Source organism: Callorhinchus milii, unplaced genomic scaffold (assembly GCF_018977255.1).
Source record: "Callorhinchus milii isolate IMCB2004 unplaced genomic scaffold, IMCB_Cmil_1.0 Scaffold2, whole genome shotgun sequence".
Lineage (NCBI taxonomy): Eukaryota > Metazoa > Chordata > Chondrichthyes > Chimaeriformes > Callorhinchidae > Callorhinchus > Callorhinchus milii.
The window spans coordinates 6,762,411-6,789,735 of NW_024704743.1; the positions used below are offsets into that span (position 1 = coordinate 6,762,411).

Below are 27,325 nucleotides of genomic sequence, written 5' to 3' on the forward strand. Positions count from 1 at the left end.
ATGTTTTAAAGCAAGGTCATGTCTGATTGTTCAGGTGGAGGCTGTTCAAACGACACTATTCAAAATAGTTGAGCATTTGCGTTCACAATCTAGTCTTACACTCTGGTGCAGTACATAATAGTTTTCAATTCATGCCTTCTTCGTTCTGACCCATACATCATTGTAACTATCCTTTCTCTATTTACCCAAACAAAACCATTCAAACCTCCAATAGATAACCCCTCCCTCACTCTTAATTTTCTCTGGTCCACCGATAACTCCACTGACTTTTCAAGTCTCTCCATGCAACTATCACTTCTCATTCTTAGTAACATTTCAGTAACATTGCTGTATCATCTCCGTAATTGTGATATCCTTTCTATAATGAGATTTGAAACCCAGATGCAAAGCATTAACTGGAGCCTTACCTTATCGACCATTCTACTAAACTTTCCCCAGTAAATAACTGTGGTCCTCAGATTTGAGTCATGTAAAGATAACAGGTACTGGCCATTAAATGCATTTGTCTCTTGACTGATCACACATCACTTGATTTGAGGTTAGGCCTCCTTATGCTGTGACTCGACTGTGCATGTGGAACAAAAAGGGCATTTGATAAATACTATGGAAATAAGAGTAATGTCTGCTGTTGACACCTCCACCTGGCCAGTGCTTTTCTTATCACCGCAAACTAAACACTAAGCCTAAACCAGGTACAAATTAGTGCAGTAATACACAGCTAAATCATCAAAAATGGTACCCAACTAAAAAGAGAAACAAGTAATATGGCCAACCCCTTCTTATTTCTGACGTTGCTCAGCCCAAATTGTGGAAATGATGGTAATCTCACTAGAATATCATTCAAGCAACCTAAACAAGTGGACACTAGGCAGCACACCTAGGGTCAAACAACTGCCCAAAAAGACAAACAATATACAAATCAGAGTTAAAATGACCATTTACCAACAAAGACAACGAGCCTGTACTTCTCGCTGGGCTGCCGCTGGTAAAAGACCACTTCTTCATAGGTTGGAACATCTGCAGTGTCGTACTGTTCACTTCTTTTACATTCGTACATGGATTTATTCATCTTCCTGTCTTTTCTGCTCAGTCGAAAACTTCTTCTGAAGCCAGCTGCAAGAATGAAGAGTCATTAGTCTTACTTCTCACAAACAATCGCTTCCTAAAAACATCACAAAACTAAATAGAACAGTCACTTATTGTGACGCTAAAACCTACTCAGAACCATCAAAAGAAGCAGTGCAAATTAAGCTTGTCTTCCACAACCTGTATTGCATGCTGAAATGTAGTTTCCAGAGTTTTCTTCTCCTCTCTCAAAGGCCAGAGCTAAATAGCATTTAAAAATAACACTTTAGGTAATACTAAGACTGTAACTAAATCCTAAAGTCCACCTTAAAACAAAGCTCAGAAATGCAGTGCTCGCTTGGTGAAAATGGCAGATTTATTCCTTACTTGTGTCCCTGTATGATTAAAAATTGCAGAATATCTCGTAGCAGCATAATCATGGGAGCACATTAGATGCAATAAACCAATACGTTTATTTTATGTAGAAATTTAAAACATTTTCTTTAAAAATAACATTCAATAGGTATCAAATCCTATTGAATAACATCAATTCTACATGCAAACAGATATGCACCAACTTGGGCAGGGATAACTGGTAAAATACATACAGGTAGAAGCTGCGTGGTGAACTTACCAACAAGATTTACAAGGATGTTACAAGTGATTAATGGATACAGCTATCAAGAAAGATTGGATAGGTTGCATCTTTTCTCTCTGGAGTTGAGACTACCTGACAGGTGTTTAAGATTATGAAAGAATTCAATAAAGTGGATTTTGATTAAAATAAGACTGCACGGATACCATGATTCGGTTCATAAATGTGATAGTTAGAATCATCAAACTTACTTTTAAGATTTAAATTTGCTGGAATGATAAATTATGATTCATATGATTAGAAAAAACATAATCACCAGAGTCTCTAAGTAAAAAACACAAATGATATTCATATGATCTTCCTGGAATACACAACAAGTAGACTGTCTATTGAGCTTATTAGCATGAATTGACAGAGGTCTGAGCTTCATTTGGTGAACTTCAATTGGAGTTCTTTTTATTGGTCTGACACACAGAAACTTTTCATTATGCTTTAAACAACTTGGAGTTATTGAGTTTAAAGCTGTGGGACTACAGAGATGAGGTCTGAGATCAGTTCAGTTATTTCAAGGACCATTAATGCAGATAAATAAAACACTGGTCTGGGAAATTTCCTTAACTTCATTATAAAATATATATATATAATATATATATATAGATCTACCAATAAAATAAATAGAACCCAACTCAGCTAAGAAAACTATGTTTAAGTTTGTGTTGCTGTTGGAAATCTATAATTAGATGCAACAGACGACATAAGGGAATTGATTTCACTCGGAAATAATAAGGAAAATAGAGACAGAAGTTGTGAGTAATGCAAAAACCCAAGCAAATATTTTATGGGAACTTAAAGGAGGAAATACATGACAAATGTCAGGAGCATCTGTATCTGATCAAGCAAAGAATGTTAGTTTGAAGAGGATTTATACCTACATATCAAAAACACAGCTTCAAGTTAGGTTCTATCAACCCAAGATCAGAATCAGTGATGGTATGCACCCAACACTCACGCAGTTATTTTACAACTCCCATTGCCAATTAATGTGAGTTACCAAGAGGTCTGAGCTTCATTTGGTGAAGCTGAGTCCAGAAATATTTCAGACAGTTTTATTGCAGTACGTTAGTCACCAAGAAACACATTTAAAGAGAAAAGTTTGAGTATCTGTGGAGTAGGATTAATGCACATCACCAAAATTTGCTAGTTAACCTAATTAACTACAAAGAACTCAATGTTCCAGATCGATGGGGCCCAACAATTTAAGAACAATTTTACATGATGTGGGTTTGAGTCATCCCCAGACAGATAAAACTGATGGCCTTCCACCTCATTGCTGTTAACATTCCTGTTGAAATAGGCCTGGGCAGGATCAGTTCAAGTGCACAGTGACAGGAATCCATAACACCAATTAGCCCTAAATTGGTAAATCTGTTCAAGCAAGAGGCCATAAGGATGCTGAGTCTTAGAAATGGAGACGTGGTATTGGAATCTGAAGAGGTGATCTGAGGATCAAGTATAGCCAATGTGGGGACAATATACGAGAGGTCCACACTGCATCCAGCTCAGATGGGACAAGATGCGAAAATTCTTAATTCAGTCACTGGGTGCAAAGAAACATTTCTATTCCACCCAAAAACTGTTGTGTTTCACTGTGATGAGTGTAAAACAGTACATCCCCGAAACTCCGGAACTCTTTCCCGCAATCCCTCTGCCTTGCCCCCTCCATCCCTATTGCCAAATCTTACCTAATGACCTTCCTTTTTACGGTCACCTCCCCCCTCCCTCTATCCCTGTCTCTGGGTCAGACTCCAACACTGTCCAGCTCTCAGGGATGTTATCCCGGATGAAGGATGCTGTATAAATGCAAGTTGTTGTTGTGCTTATACAACTATTGTTTATTTAGCGCCTTCACGTGGAGGAGCATCTCTTAGCACATTATACTTCATGTTGATGACAAAATGCTACAATATTTGCAGTGTAAACACGTCCAATGCAAATTTAATTTGTTTCCCTTCATCCTTTAGACAGACTACAAGCTTTAATTTGAACATTTTTAATGTTACGAAGGACCAGCTTGCTGTTCAAGCCAAGCACTACAAGTTTGATATTTCCTAACTGTCCATCACTTTAACTTGCTCTCATTAGTTTCATCGCACTCAGCATGCTTTCTTGTACAAATATTAATGCTCCTGCTGCAGCATCTTTATACCTACCGCCTCTCTCTCTCTCTCTCACACAGGCCAAAACTGCTTTCAATTCCCAGGCCATTCTGGAGGCCAAAACCACCCCCAAAGTGATGTTCTTCACCAATCATCATCTTCTCCATGTGCCTCTCAAGCACCCTCGATCCTCACATCTAGTGCCAAGTACGATGAAGTCTTCATCCCTAGTGCGATGGATTTCTTCATTTCAAAGATAGAAAACATCCGCCCGGCCGCCTCCTCCCCCGTGTCCCCTAACACCCCTCCCCCAACCATGTACGAACCTTACCTCTTGCTGCCACTGAATAAATCTATATAAAAACTCAGGATAAAGAGAACAGATATCTTTGGATTTAGTGATGAAAATAATATATTTTTTTCATAACAGATGACCAATGTACTCTCACTCTGCAATCAGGGCTCCCCCTGTCTTAATGTCTTCCTCAACCGTTCTGCTGCTTTTGATACTGCTGACCATTCCATTTTCCTTGACCGTCTCTCCATCCTTATCCACTTCCACTCTTCTGTGTCCCAATCATGAGTAAGAGCATTTTCTTTCATCTTCACCACTTTCCCCGCCTCAGCCCTTATCTCACACCAAATGCCCACCAAGTACAAAAGTCAATCCACCTTACTGTAAATCCTGGGAAGCACATTGAGACGTCTCGACGATATTATATGGCGCTACATTATTTGCAAGGATTAATGTATCTATTATTATAATAAATATCACTGAATCCCTCACTCACTCCTTGTTACTTCCTGATACAACTTCTTAAAATCTATTTGAATTCTTTGAAGACTATTTTGAAGATGGAGATTTGTTACCATTACAAATCATTTGATAAAACTCTCAAAGGAAATTGATAGGCTAGAATACAAATCCTGTGAGCCAATATGAAATTATGATGGGATGGTTAATGGCTAGATAACAGCGAATATGGGATAAAGAACACTTCTAGGTATGTATGTCTGCACTGACAGTAACACTATATATGCCATACATCCTGCAGCTCAGCAGAACTAAAAATATTTGGCTTCTAACTAGTGTTGGCAACACTGGACATTCAAGATATATTCCTATAATATGTAACATCTGGGAGTTAAAAAAAAGCTTTCAGGTATGTTTTGCATTACAAAATGCAATGTTTGAAGAAAACGATTATGGTTTCCCTGCAGACTATGGACCCAATAGCGAGACTCAGATATGATAATTAGTGTAGCCTAAAGCAGATTTATAAAAGTTCACCATTTCTGCTTCTTCAGTGCAACTCACACATTAGTTTTCTGCTCCAGATCCTCAGAATTCTGAGCCAGATCCTTAGATTCTGAGCCAGATCCTCAGAATTTTGAGCCAAATCTATTAACTACTGGAACAGGTAGCGATTTACAACTGATAGATTTTTTGAAAAAAATGCAATGCTGGAAATTGGAAATAAAAACAGAAATGCTGGAAACCTGCAACAAATTAATCATCATTTGAAAGAGATAGTTTGAAATTTCAGAGACAGCCCTTGATCAGCACAGCAACAGTAAGTAGGATAAGCCCCCTCCATATAATAATGCTAATAATATTAATAATCATCCTTACATTTGATATAGCGCCTTTTCATGTCTTCTAGACGCCCCAAAGAGTTTCACAGAATATACTGTAAAGTGAATTGACTATATATTTTGTGGGCGAAACGTGGCAGTTGTACACAATTGTGTACAGCAGTATCCCACAAACAGTCGTGGATTGAAGTGACCAATTTATTATTTTTTTGAAGGAATTATTGTCCCCGGAAACGCAATCCGCCAATCGACTAACAACCGGCTTCCTACTTACTGCTAGGTAAACAGAGGGTGTGGAGTAAGGAAACTTGTCCAACATTTCGCCCTGCTGGGAATCGAACCCAGGTATCTCAATTGCGAGGCAAGTGCTCTCAACACTGAGCTACAGGACTCCACATAGAGGAGAGATAACCTACATATCTGTGACAAGTCAGGAGAGATAAGCACCTTGAGATGTCCTTCCAATGTGAAAGGGCTGTATAAATGTAAATTTGTATCATTAAAGTCAGTTTTTATCTGGTGTCTTATTTTTCAAGTGCTATTTTGCCATTTGCAATAAAAAAACAGAAGGTGTGGGGGGGGGCTGGGGGTAGAATTTGCTACAACTCCAGTAAGTTTGGTGAAAATTGCGACTTATTCTGGAACATCAAACAACAAGCCACATTAAGCACAGCAGTTAGAACATGACAGCTGGGACCCACAAGGTCCTAAACAATATTATAATGGGGCGCAATCACGGTAAGTGCCTCCAAATTCACTGTATACATGTGCAGAAAGCTGGCTGACTCCTTCAGTAAAGAAATGGATGACACCCAGGTCATCAGCTCGTCTATGACAATATTTCTTTCACCTTGAGTGTTCACAGGACACGGGAAATGATGTTTCCAGTGACATGATGATCCTGAGGTTGTTCAGTATTGAAGCGAGTGAGAAACCATCTGGTGTTTTGAAGCAAACCTCTAAAGCAAGGCTTTGCACACACAATTTAATTTCTCTAGTTGGTAAGTTTGTGGAGTCCTGTAGCTCAGTGGTTAGAGCACTCGCTTTGCAAGCGAGAGACCTGAGTTCAATTCCAGGCAGAGGGCGAAACCTTGGGCAAGTTTCCTTACTCCACACAGAGCCTAATAATAATCCCTCCAAAACCAAAACAATAATAAATTGGTCATTTTCAATCTACGACTGTTTGTGGGACATTGCTGTGCGCAATTGGCTGCCGCGTTCGCCCACAAATATACAGTCAATTCACTTTACAGTGTGTTCTGTGCAGCGCTTTGGGACGTCCTCCTGATGTGAAAAGCGCTATATCAAATGCAAGGATTATTATTATTATTATAAGTAAATGTCAAGGTTCACGCCATAATATGAGTAAACCCAGTTTCCAATGAAACGCGTTTCAATGAGGTTCTGCTCAAGGGACAAACATTATTTTTTGAAAAAAAGTGCCTCCTCAGACCAAGGCAACAAATCTAATCCATTCTTTTCATGTCAAGATTAGTAATGTGATGAAACCATAAAAACTTACAGTACAGAAGGCGGCCATATGGCCCATCGTGTCCTTGCTAACCCCTTTAAGAGCAAACCTTTCAATCCCATTTACCTGCCCTTTCCCGATCCCTCTGTGGGATGTCCTTTTAAGAATGATGGTCAATTGGAAAAGGAAACAATAAACTGAAAAACAGGAAGTATAAATGGGCACTGGGCAAGATTATATAGTAGTTGGGAGGATTGACTTGGCAATAGATAAACTGCCTAACACACTCGTGCTCTGGAATGCGTATTGTTGCACTGTGTCAGAAGTAAACTGAACAGACCGCAAGATTGGAAATGAACATTAGAAGAAGCAAAATGTATTTAGGAGCAAGAGAAACAGATTACACGATAAAGGATGTGCAAATACCGTGACCCCTGAAATTAATGAGAAACAAAAGAAATAAATGGAACAGGTTTGAATGGGGATTTCTGAATCTTTGCAATAGCCTCTAATTTTCTGTAACTGCTGCAAAGACAACAAACTGCTATGCAGTAATACTCACTTAAGTTGTATCAGTCAGGACCATGACATTTAATACGACTTACGCAAACTTGTATATATTGTATAAAATGTAATTTAATCAATAATTAATAAGCATGCGTAATACAATGCAGCCGGTACATGTGGATGTGGTAGTTTGTCACTGCAGACTGTAAGGTGGTGATGGGTCAAGACTATGTTTCCTGTAATTCAATGTGTCGCCGCATGTGCACTTACCAACAAGCATTGATTTGCGGGAAATGAAGTTCTTTTGCGCATGAGTCAATGAATCAAGGCTACGTTTGATTCAATGAAGCCAGTAAGTGCGGGAGCAATAGAGGATATGGGAGCAGCATTATGAGATGATAAATACGAGCAGTGGTTTTGATAGGAAACTAAATAGCTCTAAGGTGGATGTACAACTTAGACCATTATATGATTTATAAAGAAGACTTGTGCGTGTTTACTGTATTCCTGAATGTAGCAGAAGTAGCAGCAAGGGAATATTTTGAAACTTTAGAGAGAGATGTGGAAATGCCATTAGATGATATCATGAATATTGTGCAGTGACGATGTTGTGGATAAAAAAACCATGTGACCACAGACCAGTACCAAATTTGGTACAAGAAAACAAAGGCCTACAGAGCTGATTATACAATATTTTGCGGTATTCAGATCATTAAGCTAGTCATCAATTAGGGAGTACTGAAAGAGGAAATGATTAGGGATCAGAGGGTGATTGGAATTAGACAACAAAATACACAATAAACTCTTAAAACAGGATTTTACATTGCAGACAGCAATACAAATAATAAATGTGGAGGAAAGTCAAACATATATGAAGGAAAAAGAGAAAGAAACAATAAGATATGGAAATAGATAACTTGCTTCAAAGAATAGCTGGAATTACTGTGACACATGTGAGAAATGCAGATTAGAACATCTGTTAAGGAGATGTCCAACGGGAGGGAAGGATGTTATGTTTGCAATAAATATGGGCACAATGCAGGGAAATGCAGAAATAGACAACGAGAACCTGAGAGGATCTATGGAAGAATACAAGCGATCAGAGGAAAGAATGATACGCGAAAGAAAGGAAGACAAAAGGATCGAGCAAGTGCGATCAAGGCACAATGAACTAGTGGACGGCTGGGAATTGGAATCCAGCGTTAGTGAAAAGGAAGACAAGTACTATATTGATATAAAGGAACTTGAAGGGAACAGAAGGGAAGGTAGTATCTCTGCACTAAAGAAAGAAAATACAAACAGTGCAAATTAGATAAGAACCACAGGTAAATGCTGCTGGAAGAATAGCTAAAGTTGGGAAAACCAGCTATAGATAGATAGGAAACTGGATAGCCTAGAACAAAGGGAAAATTGAAACAGTTGGCAGAGTGGAGCTAGAAAAGTAGGTTACACAAAATAACATTTTACATATTGAAAGGCCGACACTCTGGTTGGCCTTCAAGATAATTATAATGGGACTGCTTAAAGTCAGAATTGTGAATAAAGAAGACAGCAAAAGATTAGAACTTGAAGAAATGGTGAAAAACGTTTTCTGAGGGGAAAAGAGGATTAATGATATAAGGCTAAAGGAAACAGTAAAACCTATTATACAGCCCGTTAGAGTACAGTTTCATTTGTCCCCCGACCGCCTTCCCCGAAAGCAATGGTTGAAAGACTATAAAAACTTTAAAGGAAATGGTTTAACAACAACAACAAAATTACATTTGTATGGCTCCTTTCACGTCAGGAGGACGGTGATGGGTCAAGAGGCTGGACAATCAGTTTTTCGGACCCGAGCTGAGGATCAGATCATAAAGAAGGTAGAAAAACCCTGGCTGGTGAGTGCTTTAGTGATAATAGAAAAAACAGTCATTGATATGTTTAGACCCACAACAGCTAAGCAAAGCCATAAGAAGAGAGCTTTTATGCTGTATCTACTATGTAAGATACACATGCATTATTATGCAGAGCAAAATTCTTTCCCACTAGATTGTCCATCAGGATATTGGCAGGTTAAGTTGACTGAGAATAGCATTTACGTGACAACATTTTCAACACCGTATGGAAGATATTGTTTCCAGAGAATGTCATTTGGCATAAAGTCAGCCCAGGAAGTATTTCAAAAGAAATTAGTACAGAAGGAATACCAGCTGGAATAAATGACATTGATGAACTAATAAACAAAAGAACAAGAAATTCTATGTACGCACCAGTTAAGATTTGTAGACGCAAGCAAAGCAGGGATACGAGCAGTACGATAAACAAGAAGATACCATAGCATTTGCATCAAAAGCATTATCCAAAACAGAAAATACATCTAAATAATAGGAGAAAATGATCATAATTCATTTTTAAAAAAGGACTCAATGAAACAAGTCAGTCTGCACTGGATGCAAATACTATTACAAAAATACAATATAGAATTTAAATACAAACCAGGACAGACAGATGCACTGAGATGAGCTACCAGTCAAGAAGGAAATGAAGGCAAAGGCGATGAGACAAAAAAGAGAGGCAAACAAAAGAGTTGGGAGTTAGTAATGCAATAAATATGTTGCAAAACGGATGGCATGAAAAACAGGGCAAAAGCACCAGAAATTGTTTGACCGTACTGGGACTACAGACAGGAAATATATCAACAGAAAGGAATAATCTCTCAGAGATAGAATGGTAATCCCATGAGAATTAAAAAAGAGATTCTTGAAGAACATACATGAGGACACTGGGGAATAGAAAAAGCAAAAAGAGCAGTATTTGGCCCGGCATTAGTCAGATAGAGGACTGCATTGTAAAAGTCTGAGACATGTGCAAGATATCAGTACCTGAAAAAGCACAAACTTATCATTTGGTATGAGGGCCCACGCAGGGCACGGACAAAGTAGGAACAGGCTTATTCTATTTTAAGGATAAGGATTCCCTAATGATGGACTACACATCAAAATGTTGTGAATATACAGAACTAAACACCATGACTACAGAGCCAATAATAAAACCAAAGAATGTTTTGCCCAGCATGGAATACTACAAGCGATGGACTCCCATAACCTAGTGGATAGTGCGCAACAAACACGGGGGCTGGGGGATGGAGCACAGGACAGCTTCCCCAGGATATCCACAAAGCAACAGATTGGTGGAGAGAGCAATACATAATGTATCAAGAAAAGTTGTAAAAGATGGAAAACACAAAATAAGATAAACACTGGGCGAATCTGGAATATGGAAATATGCTAATAGAAAATAATGGAGGGTCAGCAGCACAAATGGTGATGTCAAGAAGATCAAGAGACCTACTGATAAGCAAAGAGAGAAAAAATAAGCCTCAGGTTACAGCGACAACGGACTAGAGAGGAACACTGAAATGAAAAGGGAAAAAAGAAGTTTTGAAGAGAGGAAGAAAATGTGGTTCAGAAAGACATCAGAACAGAAGGATGGACAAAAGGGGAGATATGGAGAGTAGATTAAAGTTGGATAATAGATGTAAACCGAAAAATTTACAGAAGGTCATGGGAGATGTAGAAAAGAATGGAAGAGGTTGGAAGAACAAAAGGAAGATCAGGGAGAGGCATAAAAAAAATCAAGAACTGCCAGAAAGAGCAATAAAATGACCTCAAAGGTTAATTGAAAAGCGAAGAGAAAAGAAACAACTGAAGAAGGAAAGACATGGGATATCCCTTTAAGAGTGAGGGCCAATTGGAGAAGGAACCAATGAACTGAAAACCACCAAGTATAAAAGGGATAGTGGGAAGTTAGCCATTGTGTGTGGTTAAAAGTTGGGAGTTGCCAATACAAAACCTGTCTAACACACCAGTGCTTTGGATGGCATATTGTTACACCCTGTGGTCTACTCCATTTTAGAGGAGAACCACATTGTGGCAATATTTCCCAAACCATGTGCATCTCAGCACGTGGGATGCTTGTGCACCATAATTAAGGTGATAACTGTTTACCTTTTTTCACTATTAAAAATGGGTTATTTATCAGTTAAGCCATTCATTAAGGATAGAGGACAGGGAGGAGGTTAAAAGGGAGATAGACAATGAGACTACTGCAGTTATCACCAATTGATTTGCACGTGGAGTTGCTGTTCAGTGGAGTCACATGTATGTATCCCATGAGGAGGATGGAGGAGTGGGTGGTAATATAGAAAAGACACAATTAAGATGGGTTGATTTGGTTCAGGTTAGTTCTTCTGCTGCTTCCCCCCACCCGTGGAGATGCAAGATGAAATCCTTATTTTTGGCACAGAAACTACATCCAGCAGATTGTTTTAGAACTGCCTCTACTCACACCAAGCGATACATGTAAATGCAAGAAAATGAATAACCTGGGACTCGACTCTTAAACTTGCGGGTTAAGAGTCAACCACACAATTGCTTGTGTTGTGACCACAGAAAGCAGTCCATCGAAAAACAAAATCATAACATTACCAGATGGCGATTTCTCGCTCAAATAACTTCTGAAAGTATTCAAAAACATATGACTAAATTATTGCGCAGGTTCTTAGAACTTTTTTGCCCACAAAATACACACTCAATTCACTTTACAGTATATTTTGTGCGGCGCTTTGAGACATCTCAATGAATGTGATAAATGCAAAGATTATTATCAATGTTTTATTAGAAAATTAGCTAAACTTTGGTCTGTTTTTGAGTTGAGTCCCAGGTTATCCACTTCTTGTTAAAGGTGCACGCTTCACTAAGTTTTTTTTATTATTTGATGGGCAAACTCTTTACATCTTATTTACAACAAGTTGCACTTAAATATAAATGAATAATGCACAAAAAACATTATGGAGGACCTTACTGCATTGATTGAAATGGAAGCTCATCAGGATGGAACTAGGAATTGACATAGTTATTTATTTTGCTTTTTGATCAAAATAATTACTTGCCCAAAAATTCCTTCATTACACCAATGTCCTGATAACTAATCTTACAGGAAAAATATAGTTGTATTTCATCCAAACTCAATGTTGCCTCTCCTTTAGAAGGTACACGCTTACCAACGAACATCAATATCAACATATACAGAAGCTTATCTTTTTGGAACACTTCACAGGGAATGCAGTAAGTTACCATCTTGTTGTATCATTATTTCCCTTCAATTTATCTTACACAGGGGTTCTGCTGATCAATTCACCAAAAATATTAATGCCTTTTTTTTCTGAATGGCAAGCTAGGCAATTTTAATTGGTTAAACTACAACCACATTCAGGGATCCCCAAGCCTTGGGTCTTGCCAGCCTGCACCTAATACTTTCTGAAACTAGGTAAGCAGCATGTGTCCCTCCAGAGAGAGCAAACATTCCAGATAGGGAAATTTGCACTTGTATATATACACACACAAGTGGCCAAAAAGACCCTTTAACTGCTGGTGCCCTTGGAGGATTTTGTTACTGTTCACAGCATAGTTCCATTTACCACATTCAGAACAGAAGAGGATTACAATTTATGTAATTTTACAATTTTAAGGGGAAGTGAATTTTCCAGTGGATTTTCAGCAGCAAAATATTTGGCTTGGAAGACAAAAATGTCATGTATTATAGTTGTTAGGCACATTGATGCTTGAAAACTTGGAATGGCTAACCATTTACAGATTGCTGTTGCTGAACCTTTTTGTGCAGGTAGGAAAAGATTGGAACCAGTAGAAAGCGACCCATTGTCGAGCAAGCTCAAGCCTCTTTTGAGGATTATAAACGAGAATAAGAGTTACAGTAACTTTATTTATACTTTGGTGACCAATACTATGAAAATCACTTCTTATCCTCCAGCAGACAGGAAGGCAAAGTCTGAACCGAGGAAACCTGATTAAAATGGCCTGATTTGGTTGGTGTCAGTTTTCTTCCTTTCCCTTTGACACGTGTGCCCTCACTAGAAGATTTTATGCTACCATGCAATTTACACGTATGCAGCATCTTTCATGTTAGCAAGACGTCTCAAAGTGCTTGGAAGCTGCTGGTTGGGTACCTCAATTGGGGAAAGATATCAAAAGTGAGGTGAGGGAGTTAGGTCTCAAGATGGACCTTGAACAAGGTAGGGAGGGTGCGAGACAGAGGGACTCTGGGATGGAGTTCCAAAGAGCGGAGGTAGAATGTCTAAAAGCCTGCCCACTGATAATGGGGGATCTTGTCCCCACGGACATCTAATATAATGTCTAAGTTATACTGGAACACAATAGCAATCATTGCACGTCATTGTGTGGAGCACCCAAGATGTTTAAAGGACAACATCAAATGAGAGTATTATTTATTTTTTATTTAGTTCATTAATTAATTTGCCTTTCTAAGGACAGAACCTTCGAATGGTAACTTCAAGAGTCGTGAAACCAATCTCAAAACTATATTACAGATTTGAGCATTGAACAAGTTGACAGGTTCAAAGATTGAAACAAAGTCTGCAATTTAATTTAGTATCCGGAAAGGCAGTCAGTATTAGTTAGTGAATATGGCAATAACTTGCGAATACACAGTGGACTAAATGGCTCAATGCTGAGCTGCAATATTCAATGATTCTTTCTGCTGCAAAGATCCCTTCATCTTAGACAACGACTTGCAGAGGGAGAAAGAAGAGCAGTGCAAGGTTAAGGAATGTTCACGATGGCAGAAAGGCTGCTGGGTCTAAACAAAGCAAAATTTGGGATGAAAGAACATTATACTTTAACTTTTGCTAAAAAAAATTTGAATTAGGGAACTTTTATGTATAGCTTTGTCCTGGGAGATCAAGTGGGATTATGGATAGTGTTACATGTCTAGGCTACCCCTTTTAGAAACATCAGCAGTATAAGGCAATTCAGTAGTCTGTACTTATTTAAGAAAGGATAAAGCATTTACTTTCAAATGTGATGACATAATTCCCTGTGTAGCGAGTTAGTCTTATAATCTGCTGATGCTGGAAAAAACAAACTCAGTAGGAGCAATTGTTCAACTGAACCTAAACTACAGTTCTACAATTTGGCTTTGGTTAACCAATCTCACATTGTAAGTCAATCTCACTACAGATTTACTGGGATTTTACAAGAGTTGCATACTGAATGGCCTACTCCTGCTCCTATTTCTTATCTTCTTATAGTTATAAAGTGTTGAGCCATCACAATACCAAGACCCAACAAATAAATAATTCATAATTCACCACTTCATGACTTGCTCAGGTAAAAAAATGGGGAAGAAATAGTGGAGTCCTGTAGCTCAGTGGTTAGAGCACTCAACAACAACAACTTGCATTTATATAGCGCTCTTCACGCCGGGCAGCGTCTCAGAGCATCACTCGCTTTGCATTCCCAGCAGGGCGAAACATTGCCTCTGTTTACCCAGCAGTAAGTAGGAACCCGGTTGTTAGTCGATTAGTCGCTTTTCCGGAGATGATAATTCCTTCAAAAAAAATAATAATAAATTGGTCACATCAATCCACGACTGTTTGTGGGACACTGCTGTGTGCAATTGGTTGCCGTGTTTAGCCCACAAAATATACAGTCAATTCACTTTATTGTATACTCTGTGAAGCGCTTTGAGACGTCTCGAAGATGACAAGGCGCTATATCAAATGCAAGGATTATTATTATTAATTATTCCTGCAATCAGTGACAATAGATAAAACGTCCCAGAGTCCTTGGAATTCCTTCCCTGTATATTCTTATGAGATTTTGTGAAAGATTCTAAGAATCGCATTTGCACGTCCACTTGGAAACCACAGCAGTAATCAGCGGTGTATAAGATGCTTTTCTTTGTTGTTTGTTTAACCCAAAACCTTCAGGAATTATTTTGTTCTAGTGCAGATTCCAATCCTAACTGCACAACGTTTCGTAACTGAGAGACAGGTTTCATGTCTTCCTTCTATACTTCTCGGATAATGTGCCTTTCTTGTAGGTGATCACTCAGTGTTGGCTCAGCACCCCCAAAACACCTTAACAACCCCAAAATAAGGTTGGGGAAACAACTGCGGTACGCTAGTACCTAACAATAATAAATAATAATCCTTCCATTTGATATAGCGCCAAATCACACCTTTGAGACGTCTCAAAGTGCTTCACAGAATACACTGTAAAGTGAATTGAACAAATGCTACCTTTTAAAATGCTTGTATGTTAATTCATTAACCCATTCTGTTGTCTTAAAACTCTTCTGTACAATACTAAAGCAAATGCAGAACTAATTTGCAAGACACTAGATTACTAGAATATTCTCTCTTTGTGCGTCGGCCTGGTTCAGTTGGTAGCTCTCTCCTCCGATTCAGCAGTTTGTGGATTCAAACCCCATGTCAATACTTTGAACTCACATATTCAAGGCTGATACTTCAGTGCAGCGCTAAGATTGTGCTGCATCGTTGGAGATGCCATCCTTCACACGTTAAATTTAAGTCCCGTCTGCCAGTTCAGGTGGGCATTAAAGATCCCATGGCATTATACAAAAAGAGAATGGAGTTTCTCCCAGTGCTTTGGTCAATGCAGCCCCAAATTAAATTGTCCATTCAATTCATTGATGTTTGTGAGCAAAATGAACTGCACTGTTCACCTACATAATACAGTTAATATACTTCACATTATATATTGTGGGTTTTTCGCCCACAAAACATACAGTCAATTCACTTTACAGTATATTCTGTGAAGCCCTTTAAGATGCTATCATATGCAAGTATTATTATAATATCCTGAGATGCACTTTAAGATGTCCTCGTAACGTGAAAGGTCAATATTATATTTTAAGTATTATTATTTGTTAACTGTTTGCAAAAATGCTCAGAACTGTTCAAATCAATGTGCCAGCGCCATAATTCTTAATCTCAGATTGATACACAAAATAAGAACACCCATATTACAAAAATCTGCATTATAAATGCGGCAAGCTTACCAAATACAATACCACTATCAGAATTTATCCAGTGTATGAGCAGGCATTCCACAGACCCAATTCTAGCCTACTCACGAGCAGTGTAATGTTAAATGTGGCATAACTGGCGAGACTGCCAAACTGTGCCGATTTTATGTGATGAGCTTTCTTGCAACTCAAGGGCGACCATAACGTATGAGTTGCAGTTGAAAAAATAAAAGTCACGCTGAAGTCTATGAAGTATCCCTTTATAGTCCACTAGTGTACCACTGTATTCAACTGAGAGATCAAATCTGTAAAAAGGTTGTGGTTCTGCCAAATGTGCTTATTTTCCATTGTAATGTCTAAAGAAAACATGATAGAAACGCAACAAATGTAAAATTCCAATGATGATAATGAATAATAAATAGCTTCAAAATGTTTCCAAGTTGAAAATCGATGTGTAAAAGTAAAAGTTCAGAAATTATCTTTGATTGGATATCAGTGCAAGCAAAGCAGAATTGTATTGTTTATTTTTTGTATTTACAATACAAATTTATATTTATATAGTGTCTTTCATAAAATCATAGAATTACACAGCACAGGAGGCCATTTGACACATCGTGTCTGTGCCGACTCTTTGAAAAGAACTATCCAATTCAATCCCACTCCCCCGTTCTCTCCCCATAGCCCTGCAAACTTGTCCTCCCCAAATAATTATCTACTTCTCTCTTAAAAGTTGTTATCGAATCGGCTTCCACCGCTCTTTCAGGCAATGCATTCCAGAACTGAACAACTTGCTGTGTGAAAAAATTTCTCCTCACCTCTGTTTCTGTTAACAGCGATTTTAAATCAGTGCCCTCGGGTTCATCCTATCATACTTTTGAAAACTTCTATCAAGTCTTCTCTTAACCTTCTCTGCCCCAAGGAGAATAATCCTAGCTTCTCTAGCCTCTGCTGATAACTGAAGTCCCTCATTCCTGGTACCATCCTGGTAAATCTCCTTTGCATCCTCTCCAATGCCTTGACATTCTTCCTCAAGTGTGGTGCCCAAAAGTGAACACAGTACTCTAGCTGAGGCCTATCTTATAAAGGTTCATAACTTCCTGACTTTTGTATTCTATGCCCCTATTTATAAAGCCTATAATGTTATAATAATTATTATAATGCTATAATGATTATTATAACATAATATTCCCATGCTTTTTTTTAACAGCTTTATCTGCCTGTCCTGCCACCTTCAAAGATTAATTTATATGAACCCTCAGGTCTCTCTGTTCCTTCACCCCCTTTAAGATTGTACCATCAGCTTATATTGCCTCTCCTCATTCTTCCTCCCAAAATGCATTACTTTACATTTCTCCACATTAAACTTCATCTGTCACGTGTCTGCCCATTTTATCAGTCTGTCTATGTTTATTTGCAGTCTGCTACTATCCTCCTCACTGTTTACTACTTTTCCTAGCTTATCATCATCTACAAACTTGGAAATTGTACTCTCTATATCCAAGTCCAGGTCATTTACAATGGTGCCAATAGTGACCCACGGGGAACACCATTGCACACGTGGAGTCCTGTAGCTCAGTGGTTAGAGCACTCGCTTTGCAAGCGAGAGACCTGAGTTCAATTCCAGGCAGAGGGCCAAACCTTGGGCAAGTTTCCTTACTCCACACAGAGCCTAATAATAATCCCTCCAAAACAAAACAATAATAAATTGGTCATTTTCAATCTACGACTGTTTGTGGGACATTGTTGTGCGCAATTGGCTGCCGCGTTCGCCCACAAATATACAGTCAATTCACTTTACAGTGTGTTCTGTGAAGCGCTTTGGGACGTCCTCCCGACGTGAAAAGCGCTATATCAAATGCAAGGATTATTATTATTATTATTATTATTATTTCCTCCTGTCAGAAAAACACCACCAGTCTCTGCTTTCTGTCTCTCAGCAAGTTCTGTATCCACTGTTCCTTTAATACCATGGGCTTCTATTTTGCTTACAAGTCTCTTATGTGGCATGTCATGAAGATGCCTCACAGTGCTTGATAATGCTAACTGGGAACCACAGATGTGTGGGGAGGGGAAAGATGATAAAATGCAGTCAAGATTTAATGCAATGTATACTGATTGTGCGTTTGTATGAAAAACACAGCAGTGATTTGTGCACAGCAACATCCCACAAGCAGTCATTAAGTAAAGGGTCTGACACCAGGTGAACTCATTAACGACTTCTTCCTTTAGATGTGAGCAGAACATTAGACTGATCTAATCAAATCTGTGATGTAGCTAGGTCAATCTACAGTCCCTCAAAATCGCAGTGACTGTAAAGCCAAACCTTAAAGTATGTATGAGCTCATGAAAATACTTTACAATGGTTTAGATTTCCTAGTATACTTTTGTCAACTTTTGTTGACATTTGTTAACATTTAACATTTTTAAAGATTTTTTTTTAAAAAAAGGTATCTTTACCTGATTTGTTTTGTTGAATCTCTCTCTAGCCAACTCAGGCTGGCTGTTGAGATCCAGTGCTGCAGTAGTTTAAGAACAGTCTTAATCTTGATTCAAACCCACCTTTCATGTCTCTGCTCAAATTCTTGTAAAGATCCCAAGTAAAAGTGCTTTCTAACGGGGTTGAATCCACTGCACAAAACAGGTCAGAATTTTGCACCAAACTGGCAATCTCACTTGCACAACCCATAAGACAGTGTGAAAATTATCATCTTAGTGCCATATGAGATATTCTTCTAATATTGCAGTTAAGGTATACTATTGAAGCAGTAGAACTAGGGCCTACTTCCACCTTGTGTTTCAAAAGTACAGTACTATCAAATCCCTAATTATCGTGGAGTCCTGTAGCTCAGTGGTTAGAGCACTCGCTTTGCAAGTGAGAGAGAGACCTGAGTTCAATTCCAGGCAGAGGGCGAAACCTTGGGCAAGTTTCCTTACTTCACACGCCTAATAATAATCCCTTCAAAAAAAAAAACAATAATAAATTGGTTATTTTCAATCCATGACTGTTTGTGGGACATTGCTGTGCGCAATTGGCTGCCACGTTCGCCCACAAATATACAGTCAATTCAGTCTACAGTATATTGTTTGAAGCGCTTTGGGACGTCTAGAAGACGTCAAAATGCAAGGATTATTATTATTATATCACTTCTGAAAATAATCTTTCAGATCTGAAGGTGCATTATTAAATTTATTTTGGCAGCCATTGCTAATCTTTCAAATCTGTAAAAACACTATGCCTATAAAAACTGCTAGCAGTTTTTTTTAAGAACAAAAAACAAAACCTTTGTTGTGTTCTATTTTCTTCTATTTGATTACATTTCAGATTGAAACTGGGCACAACATTATCTTGAATGGTTACTTTGGTTGAAACCCAAACCTTTTAAGAATTGAAACTATTACATAATTTTATCTTGAGATGTGCTTTTATCAAAATATATAGTAACTACACTTTACTGGTAATTCTTTGAAGTATTTTGAGATAGCCTCCTCACGTGAGAAGTGCTAAAGCAAATGCAAGGATCATTATTGTCATTAGGCTGATGTCAGATGCAGTTGCAGCCCTTCGCCTCACTTTCTTTAAATAAAATGGAAGTACATTGTAATGTGACATAAATATAAGTGTGGGGTAGATCTAACAAGGAATTTCGGAGGGGGTGATGAGAATGTGGAAATCACTGCTAGAAGCTGTGGGTAAAGCAAATAGCATCAATGTATTTGAGACTAAACTTGATTTATACATGAAGGAGCATGGAATAGAGGGTTATAGTAGGGCTGAGGCTCTGTGGAGCTCTAAACACCATTATGGACCTTCCGTGCTGCATCATTCGTAAAACATTTAAAGGTTATAAACAAAATAACTCCCATGGTGTTCTGTGCTCTTTGGAAGCTTTTTTTGGTCAGCGGAGTTTCTAACCCATCACCATGCTGAACTGTATCCAAACCAGACAGAGTTCCACATACGCATGCAAGTTCTGGAATCCTGTAGCTCAGTGATTAGAGCAGTCGCTTTGCAAGTGAGAGACCTGGGTTCGATTCCCAGCAGGGCAAAACCGTGGGCAAGTTTCCTTACTACACATGCCTGATAATAATCCGCCAAAAAATAAATAAATAAAAAATTTGGTCACTTCAATCCACGACTGTTTGTGGGACACTGCTGTGTGCAATTGGCTGTCGCGTTTTGCCTACAAATTCACTTGTATATTCTGTGAAGCGCTTTGAGACATCTAGAAGATGTGAAAAAGGCTATATCAAATGCAAGGATTATTATTATATATTAAGTTGCTTCAAACAGTTGTCTTGCAGAAGAGCAGTTTCAAAGATAGACATGCCAGAATACAATGGCTAAAATTGTTTTTGCAGAGCTTCAGCAGTGATCTCTATTTCCCCTCAGTGAAATTTGTAAAATGCGAATTTTACAGGAATTTCCCCCTAAGTGTTAGATATTCACTATCAGAAAGCAGGTTCCTGGCCCCTCAAGCAAACACTTATTTGGACCAACACTGTGAGGATAGAAATTCAAATTTTACAAATAATTTAATCTGCAATGAGTTTACAATTGTAAATATTTTTAAATATTCATTATCGTCAAACAAATTAACCTTTCTAAGCACGGAAAACAAGAGAATTTGCACATCTTGCATTTGATACAGTTCATTAATATATTAATAATGAATCGACTGCAGTCATTTAAATTCAATTAACTAGATACCAAAAGAGTTTCATTTACCATGTCAAGACAAGAACAAATGACATTTGTATAGCGCCTTTCACGTCGGGGAGATGACCCATGGCGCCGAGCAGTCAAGGATTTGCAACCGAGCTGGGGTTGGGATCAGGATTAGTGGAGGGCAGGGAGGATGGGGATACAGGGTGACTGAAGACACAGTTGGGCTTTGAAGGAGTCAAGGGAGGGGGCGAGGCAAAGGGACTGTGGGATGATTTAGACAGAAAGATTTAGAAACGTAATTCCAGAGAATAGTGCATAGTAGCTGAAAGCCTGCCTGCTGGTGGTGGGACACAGGGGCAAGCAAACAGATCGAGCTGAGGAGAAGAACAGGAGAGTGAAGCTGAAGGTGGTCACTCTGAGATCACAGTTCTGCAGGTTCCTCTCACCTACTTACAGCTCGAAAATTCCCATCAATATCTTAGAATTAACAACATGAATAGTAATCCTTGCATTTGATATTGCGCCTTAACACACCATCGAGACGTTGGAAAGCATTTCACAGGGTTCACTGGAGAAGTGTAGTGACTGTGTATTTGCAGGCTAACGTGGCAGCCGAATTTGTGTAAAGCAATATCCCATAAACAGCCACAAAGTGAATGCCAATTCTATCTAGGGGACTCTTGCCCCGGAAACCAAAAGAAACTCTCCTCTTGACTTCACTCGCAGTCACTTTGTATGTCAGTGAAAGGGTTAATTTTAAAAAAGCAACTCTGTTGGTAAAATATTCGTCCTTGAAAGTCTTCTGGAGAAGGGCTCCCAAAGTGTAGAAATATGAGTGCAAGTCATTCCAGACTGTTGTTGATTAAGACAAAGAGGATACTTTCGAGACAACTTTCATTTTTTAATTTAAGTTAGCAGACACAGCTGAAAGCATTGCAGCTAAAACATGGAAAATTGTGCCTCATAGCATGAAATCATGCAATGTTGGTGCCACAATAGACAAGACTTAAACATATTGTTGAAGCCAGAGGTAAATCTGCAGAGGACAGAAGTGCTTACAAATGCAAGAGACTTTTTTTAAAAAAAGATCTTGTCAAGTGGAACATTTTTTGTGGAAGTCAAGCCATCATTAAATTACAAGACGTTGTCAGTAATTCTGATTTACTCTCTTTCCCCCATCGCTGTCCCTGTTTTTAGTTCTATAGAAATCAGCTGTAACTCATCTGACTGGAATGAATGGAAACCAATTGAAAGTGAAAAACACTAGCGTCAGCCCTGCAACTCCAGGGTCAATCTTGGTTTCCTAGTGATCAGCACTGGATATTCTGTGGCCTGTATGCCTTGCACAACGTATATAGAGTAATTAAGGGTTAAAAAATATAGCAAACTTACATAATATTACAACATAGTTTTCTAAGCATTTTGCATAATACAGTGGAGGCTAACTAATAATGCGGAGGTTGGGATCCATAAAATCATTGTGTTTGCATGCACCTGGTCAGTTTGATTTCCCTGCCAAATAATAGCACAACTTCCGGGTCGCTTCCGACATCATTTTCTGGGTCCCGCGTGTGACCACAATGTACAGGAAGTGACGGCAGCATCTAGGTTGCTGATTTTTTTTTGTGCAGGAACCAGTCAGCGTGAGAGAGCCAAATAAGCTGCTGTGTGCACAAGGAAAGAATGGGGTCCACATACTATTTGTGTGATAAACAAATCAGCGCTGTAACAAAGTTATAATAGGGGGCATTGTACATAGAGGGTTATGTTGAATTTTGCTCCTCCTTCACTTTAATCATAAGGATGCAATTCACAGCACTTTAATGATTAAAATTCTGAAATCCAGTTCCCCAATTGCCTACAAGATGAAGTGCCAAGCAGAGCAGGACACTGGCCGAGTTTTCCCTCCTTGATCCCGGGAACGGGGGTGGGTGGGTAGGCATGTGGTGGAGAGTGTTTAGGCAGCTGACACCAACAGTAGCGCCTGAATTATAGACATGTCTGCTATCAGCAAACTTAGCAGAGACAGAGATTCAAACTTGTGAGCCACGTGGAACAGAGGGTCAGAAGTCTGAAGCCTGGGCTGTGCTAAATTAGCTGATATGAGTCATGGTTATAGTTTAGGCACAACTGCTGGACTCCACCCTCTCTGGATTGAGGGGAGAGGGAGGGAGGGAGAGTGGGGCTGGAGGGGAGAGAGAGTGGGGTGGGGGGGTAAAGAAGAGGAGAATGAAATCACATCCTGACTGCTATCAGGAGACCCCTGCTGGAAACTGCATATTTCGATGTCGGATGGGGACAGAACAGAAAATGCATTTGATGAACCTGTTAAAGCTTGAGGTCAACACTCACACGTGAGTAATAAGCACTCAGCAGGAGGTAAGAAAGAGTGACCATGTGTAGAACTTCTCCTCAGCAGAAGGAAAAAGGAGCCAAAATGACTTGAGTACAGAAAGAGCAAATAATGAAGGAAAAAAGCTGGCAGAATAATACATTGAAAACACTGACTAATTTTTAATCAACCTGAAAACTTTTAATTGCCTTCCCAAAAACTAGTGAACGCGTAAAACCGCAGATTGCAAAACACATCAGTGAAGCATACACTTAATATATTTTGACAATTTACTGCAAGAGAACAAAATTCCTTGAAACCTCGTCACGGTTTATAAACTGATGATAATAATCCTTGCATTTGATACAGGCCTTACCACGTTGTTGGGATATTTCAAAGCGCTTCACAGAATATAGTGTAAAATGAATTTACTGTATATTTTGTGGATGATAATGATGTTTCCACAAATTTATTTTCAGGTAACAATGCATAAATTAAATTGACAGAAAATACTGTACCATGAAAGCTCTTCTTGCATACTAAAAGCCTCAATATAAACTCCAAAATTTAGACCTTTTGCTTTTCTGCATTAATTGGATTAACTAAATATAATCAGAGCATTCACCAACTGACTGGTACAAGTATCTGTAATGTTACAGATACACTATGGACCAATTCCAGTAAAAGGTAGCAGTCAACATGAACCCTGCACTACCGACAACTGTTAATTTATAGCTCCATTTCACAGAATCGCCTGACTGATATTATAAAAACATTGCTATTGGATGGTACTGAATTAAAAAGAAATTCTGGAAATAACTGGACTTAACATTTCCACTCATTTCATTCAAGCTCCACTGTCAAACAGCCAGAATACCAGCCGCAAATCTCGGCTGTTTATGTGGTCTTTTATTCAGAGACTCAACTTGTAATTCTAGTAAGAACATGGGGCCATAGTAGCTCTTAACCATAAGAGAGTGATTTAACTGTTACTTTTACACTGTCAAACATCAGAACGTGAAAGAATACCTGCAAAATGTTGCTTTTAAAAATCTCAAACTTTGTGACCATTGAGCCAAAAACACCAACGAATGCATGAATCCTCATATCCAGCTTCAACAAAAAATTAAATTGCTTCTGAAACTGGAACAAATGACCGTAATAGAACATTCAGTTCTCCCGGTTAATCCAATATCTCTGCATTGTGCTTTATCCAGTGCATGAAGTTCAACTGTAATGCTTTCAGTTATTTCTTGCATAATTTTAATAGGTTAATTTAGTTTTGTTCCACATATAGATCAGTCTTCTCCTAGCATTTCATCAACAAATGGGAGGAGACCACTCCACACGAACACGCGATGACGCGAGGAGGACACAAAGATCCAGAGGACAATAATAATAATAATAATCCTTGCATTTGATATAGCGCTTTTCACGTCGGGAGGACGTCCCAAAGCGCTTCACAGAACACACTGTAAAGTGAATTGACTGTATATTTGTGGGCGAACGCGGCAGCTAATTGCGCACAGCAATGTCCCACAAACAGTCGTAGATTGAAAATGACCAATTTAATTATTGTTTTTTTTTTTTTTGGAGGGATTATTATTAGGCGTGTGGAGTAAGGAAACTTGCCCAAGGTTTCGCCCTGTCTGGAATTGAACTCAGGTCTCTCACTTGCAAAGCGAGTGCTCTAACCACTGAGCTACAGGACTCCACAATGCGCTTGTGAGAAAAACAGCTGGGATAGCAGTAAAAAAAAATGAAAACAATAATTTGCATTTATATAGTGCCCCTCATGCAGGGTAGCATCCCAGAGTACTTTATAAAAATACCAAGGAGATTGATACTTGGGAAGGAACTCCCCTTCAGAGAAAGAGGGAAAGAAATGGGAATTTTTTTACATTTTTATAAACTATTTTTCAATTTTTGCATCTTTTTGTCAATAGTGAATAATGGTGAACTGAGGAATGGATGACAGAGCGATCACTGAGTCAAAGTCCCGACATATGGTTTGAACCCACAACCTTCCGACTCAGGCGAGAGTGCGACCAAGTGAGCCAGGCAGAAGCAGTTGATAAAAGATTCCACCAATAGAGGTGTTCAAGGTAGTCATTCTAAAACTCTCCTACCAGTCAGTGCTTGAACAATATTTAATGGAGACTTGGATCACAAATAATTTCTAATTCAGAAGTACCAGATACCACAACACCATCAAGACACCTGCATTTTTGGTGTGTAACAGGAATTCAGATTTATTGACCAATTTATTTATCCATTTATGCTCTGCTCGAGTTTCAGGCAGTAAGGACATATTGCGTAACTATGGTCTCAAGTTATTCTCATGAGCCCCAAAAGCCACTGGCAGGTTAAGTGGTAACTGGATGGACCGCTACAATCAGAAGGCTCATTCCCTGTATCAATGGACTCTGTGGAGGGAATGGAATACATCAGACTAACTTTGACTCAGTGATCACAGCAGAGGATACATCCCAGCTCTCTGCAAAAAAGTAATTGCCAATTATTTCACTGATTTACAGAGATGCTTCTTTCACTCACTTAAATGTAGGATACCTTAACTATTATAAGCCATGCTTGCCAGTCACAGAGACACCCTGCGCATTTGAAGCTGTGATGAAGTGAACTCATCGGTTAGCTTAACCTGCTGCTTCTGGCTTTCGAGGTCCAACTAGACTTCTGTAGCCTTTGCACCTCCGTTGTGACTCCTGGCTCCACGAAACCCCGGAAACAATCTTGTGTCATCCCCCCTCTCTCCGAGTCCATGGGCCTCAGCTTGGAAACCACTGGAGTAGGCAACCTTAGACACAGATATCCTTACTATTGATCTTTTTGTTATCAGTTTGCAATGAAATTTCCATAATGAAAATACTGCTATTGCCAACAATTACCATACAATAGGCTCCAGTATTTACATAAATCCCCTAAAAAAATTCAGATATTCCTTTCCCCCCAGGATACAAGCCTCAATGTGAAACTTGTTGCCTTGATGGCTGCATTTTGCATTTTGTTTTTACAAGTCTAGGCAAATGCATTCAACCCAACTTTCCTGGCTCAAACCAATTCTAGTTCTTTCAACTTTACATCACGATATTAGTGACATAGCCTACATGATACGTAAGCAAAAGAATTATAAAACAGTTGTATAACATTGAAAATGTGCATTATCAAGTAGCTTTTCGTCCACAAAATATACAGTCAATTAACTTTACATGATATTCTGTGAGCGCTATATCAAATGCAAGGATTATTATTATTTTACTGGATCTGATTGTATTGCTATAGCTATGTTATGATCAAAGATCAGTAGTTATATCTAAGGTACAGAAAGACAATTTGCAGACTTACGTTGCAGATTTAAACAATCAAATTATTCACACTGATAACAGCTGCAGGAACAGCAGTGAGAAAATGGGCACCACTGTATTTCACTTGTTTTTCACAGCAGCATTCTTGAAGCAATCACAAGATTGGATTTCAATAATTAAAGGTAGCACTGTGACACATGGGTATGGGCACATTATAGCGCACGTTGATGAGAGAATAAATTAATTTGAAAGGAAATTTAGTAAATTTGCCACAAGCTCTAAAGGTAGATAACCAGCCATTCTAAGACGTGGAAACAAAGCTATTTGGTGCAACAATATTTAGATTTCCATATAAAAAGGTCTGGTTCTCATCTATCTTTTTCTGAGCCACTGTCAAGAAAGGAAATGAGAATGAAGAAATGAAACAACTAGCAGACAAGAAACAAAGGATTAGATTGCTCTAAGTCTATTTGCTCACCTATATAGAGTCCGTTGATAACGCCACCATATTCAGCATCTTCTGGAGGAAGGGTATAAGCACAAAGAATAAAGGCCAGGAAAAGAAGCAGAGTAGTTAGAGGTTCAGCCACAAATGCAGATACAAAGCAAGCCAACAAGCTAAGGTAAAGTAATCTAAATTTCCTCAGGTTAACCAAGAATTTGCAGCTGTCAACATTAAATGCGATAGAATACTACTTTGTATATTTCTGTAGATGCATTAACAAATGATTTGGTTAATAGCAAAAAAAGTTACTTTAAACCAATAC

The 27,325-nt window shown here is 38.7% G+C and overlaps 1 protein-coding gene across 5 annotated transcripts in view; it reads right to left on the minus strand.

Moving 5' to 3' along the window:
• Positions 1–27,325, minus strand: part of mpp7a (membrane palmitoylated protein 7a) — a 209,321-nt gene that overhangs the window by 23,489 nt on the left and 158,507 nt on the right. For 3 of the 5 annotated variants that reach the window (XM_007905452.2, XM_007905453.2, XM_042346888.1), the window contains 2 exons: positions 27,037–27,078; positions 943–1,113 (listed from right to left, as the gene is read on the minus strand). In XM_007905452.2, the coding sequence (XP_007903643.1) occupies positions 943–1,113; positions 27,037–27,078 (213 nt within the window). The remainder of the gene's footprint in view (positions 1–942; positions 1,114–27,036; positions 27,079–27,325) is intronic. The other 2 variants (XM_007905454.2, XM_007905455.2) reach the window with 2 other exon arrangements.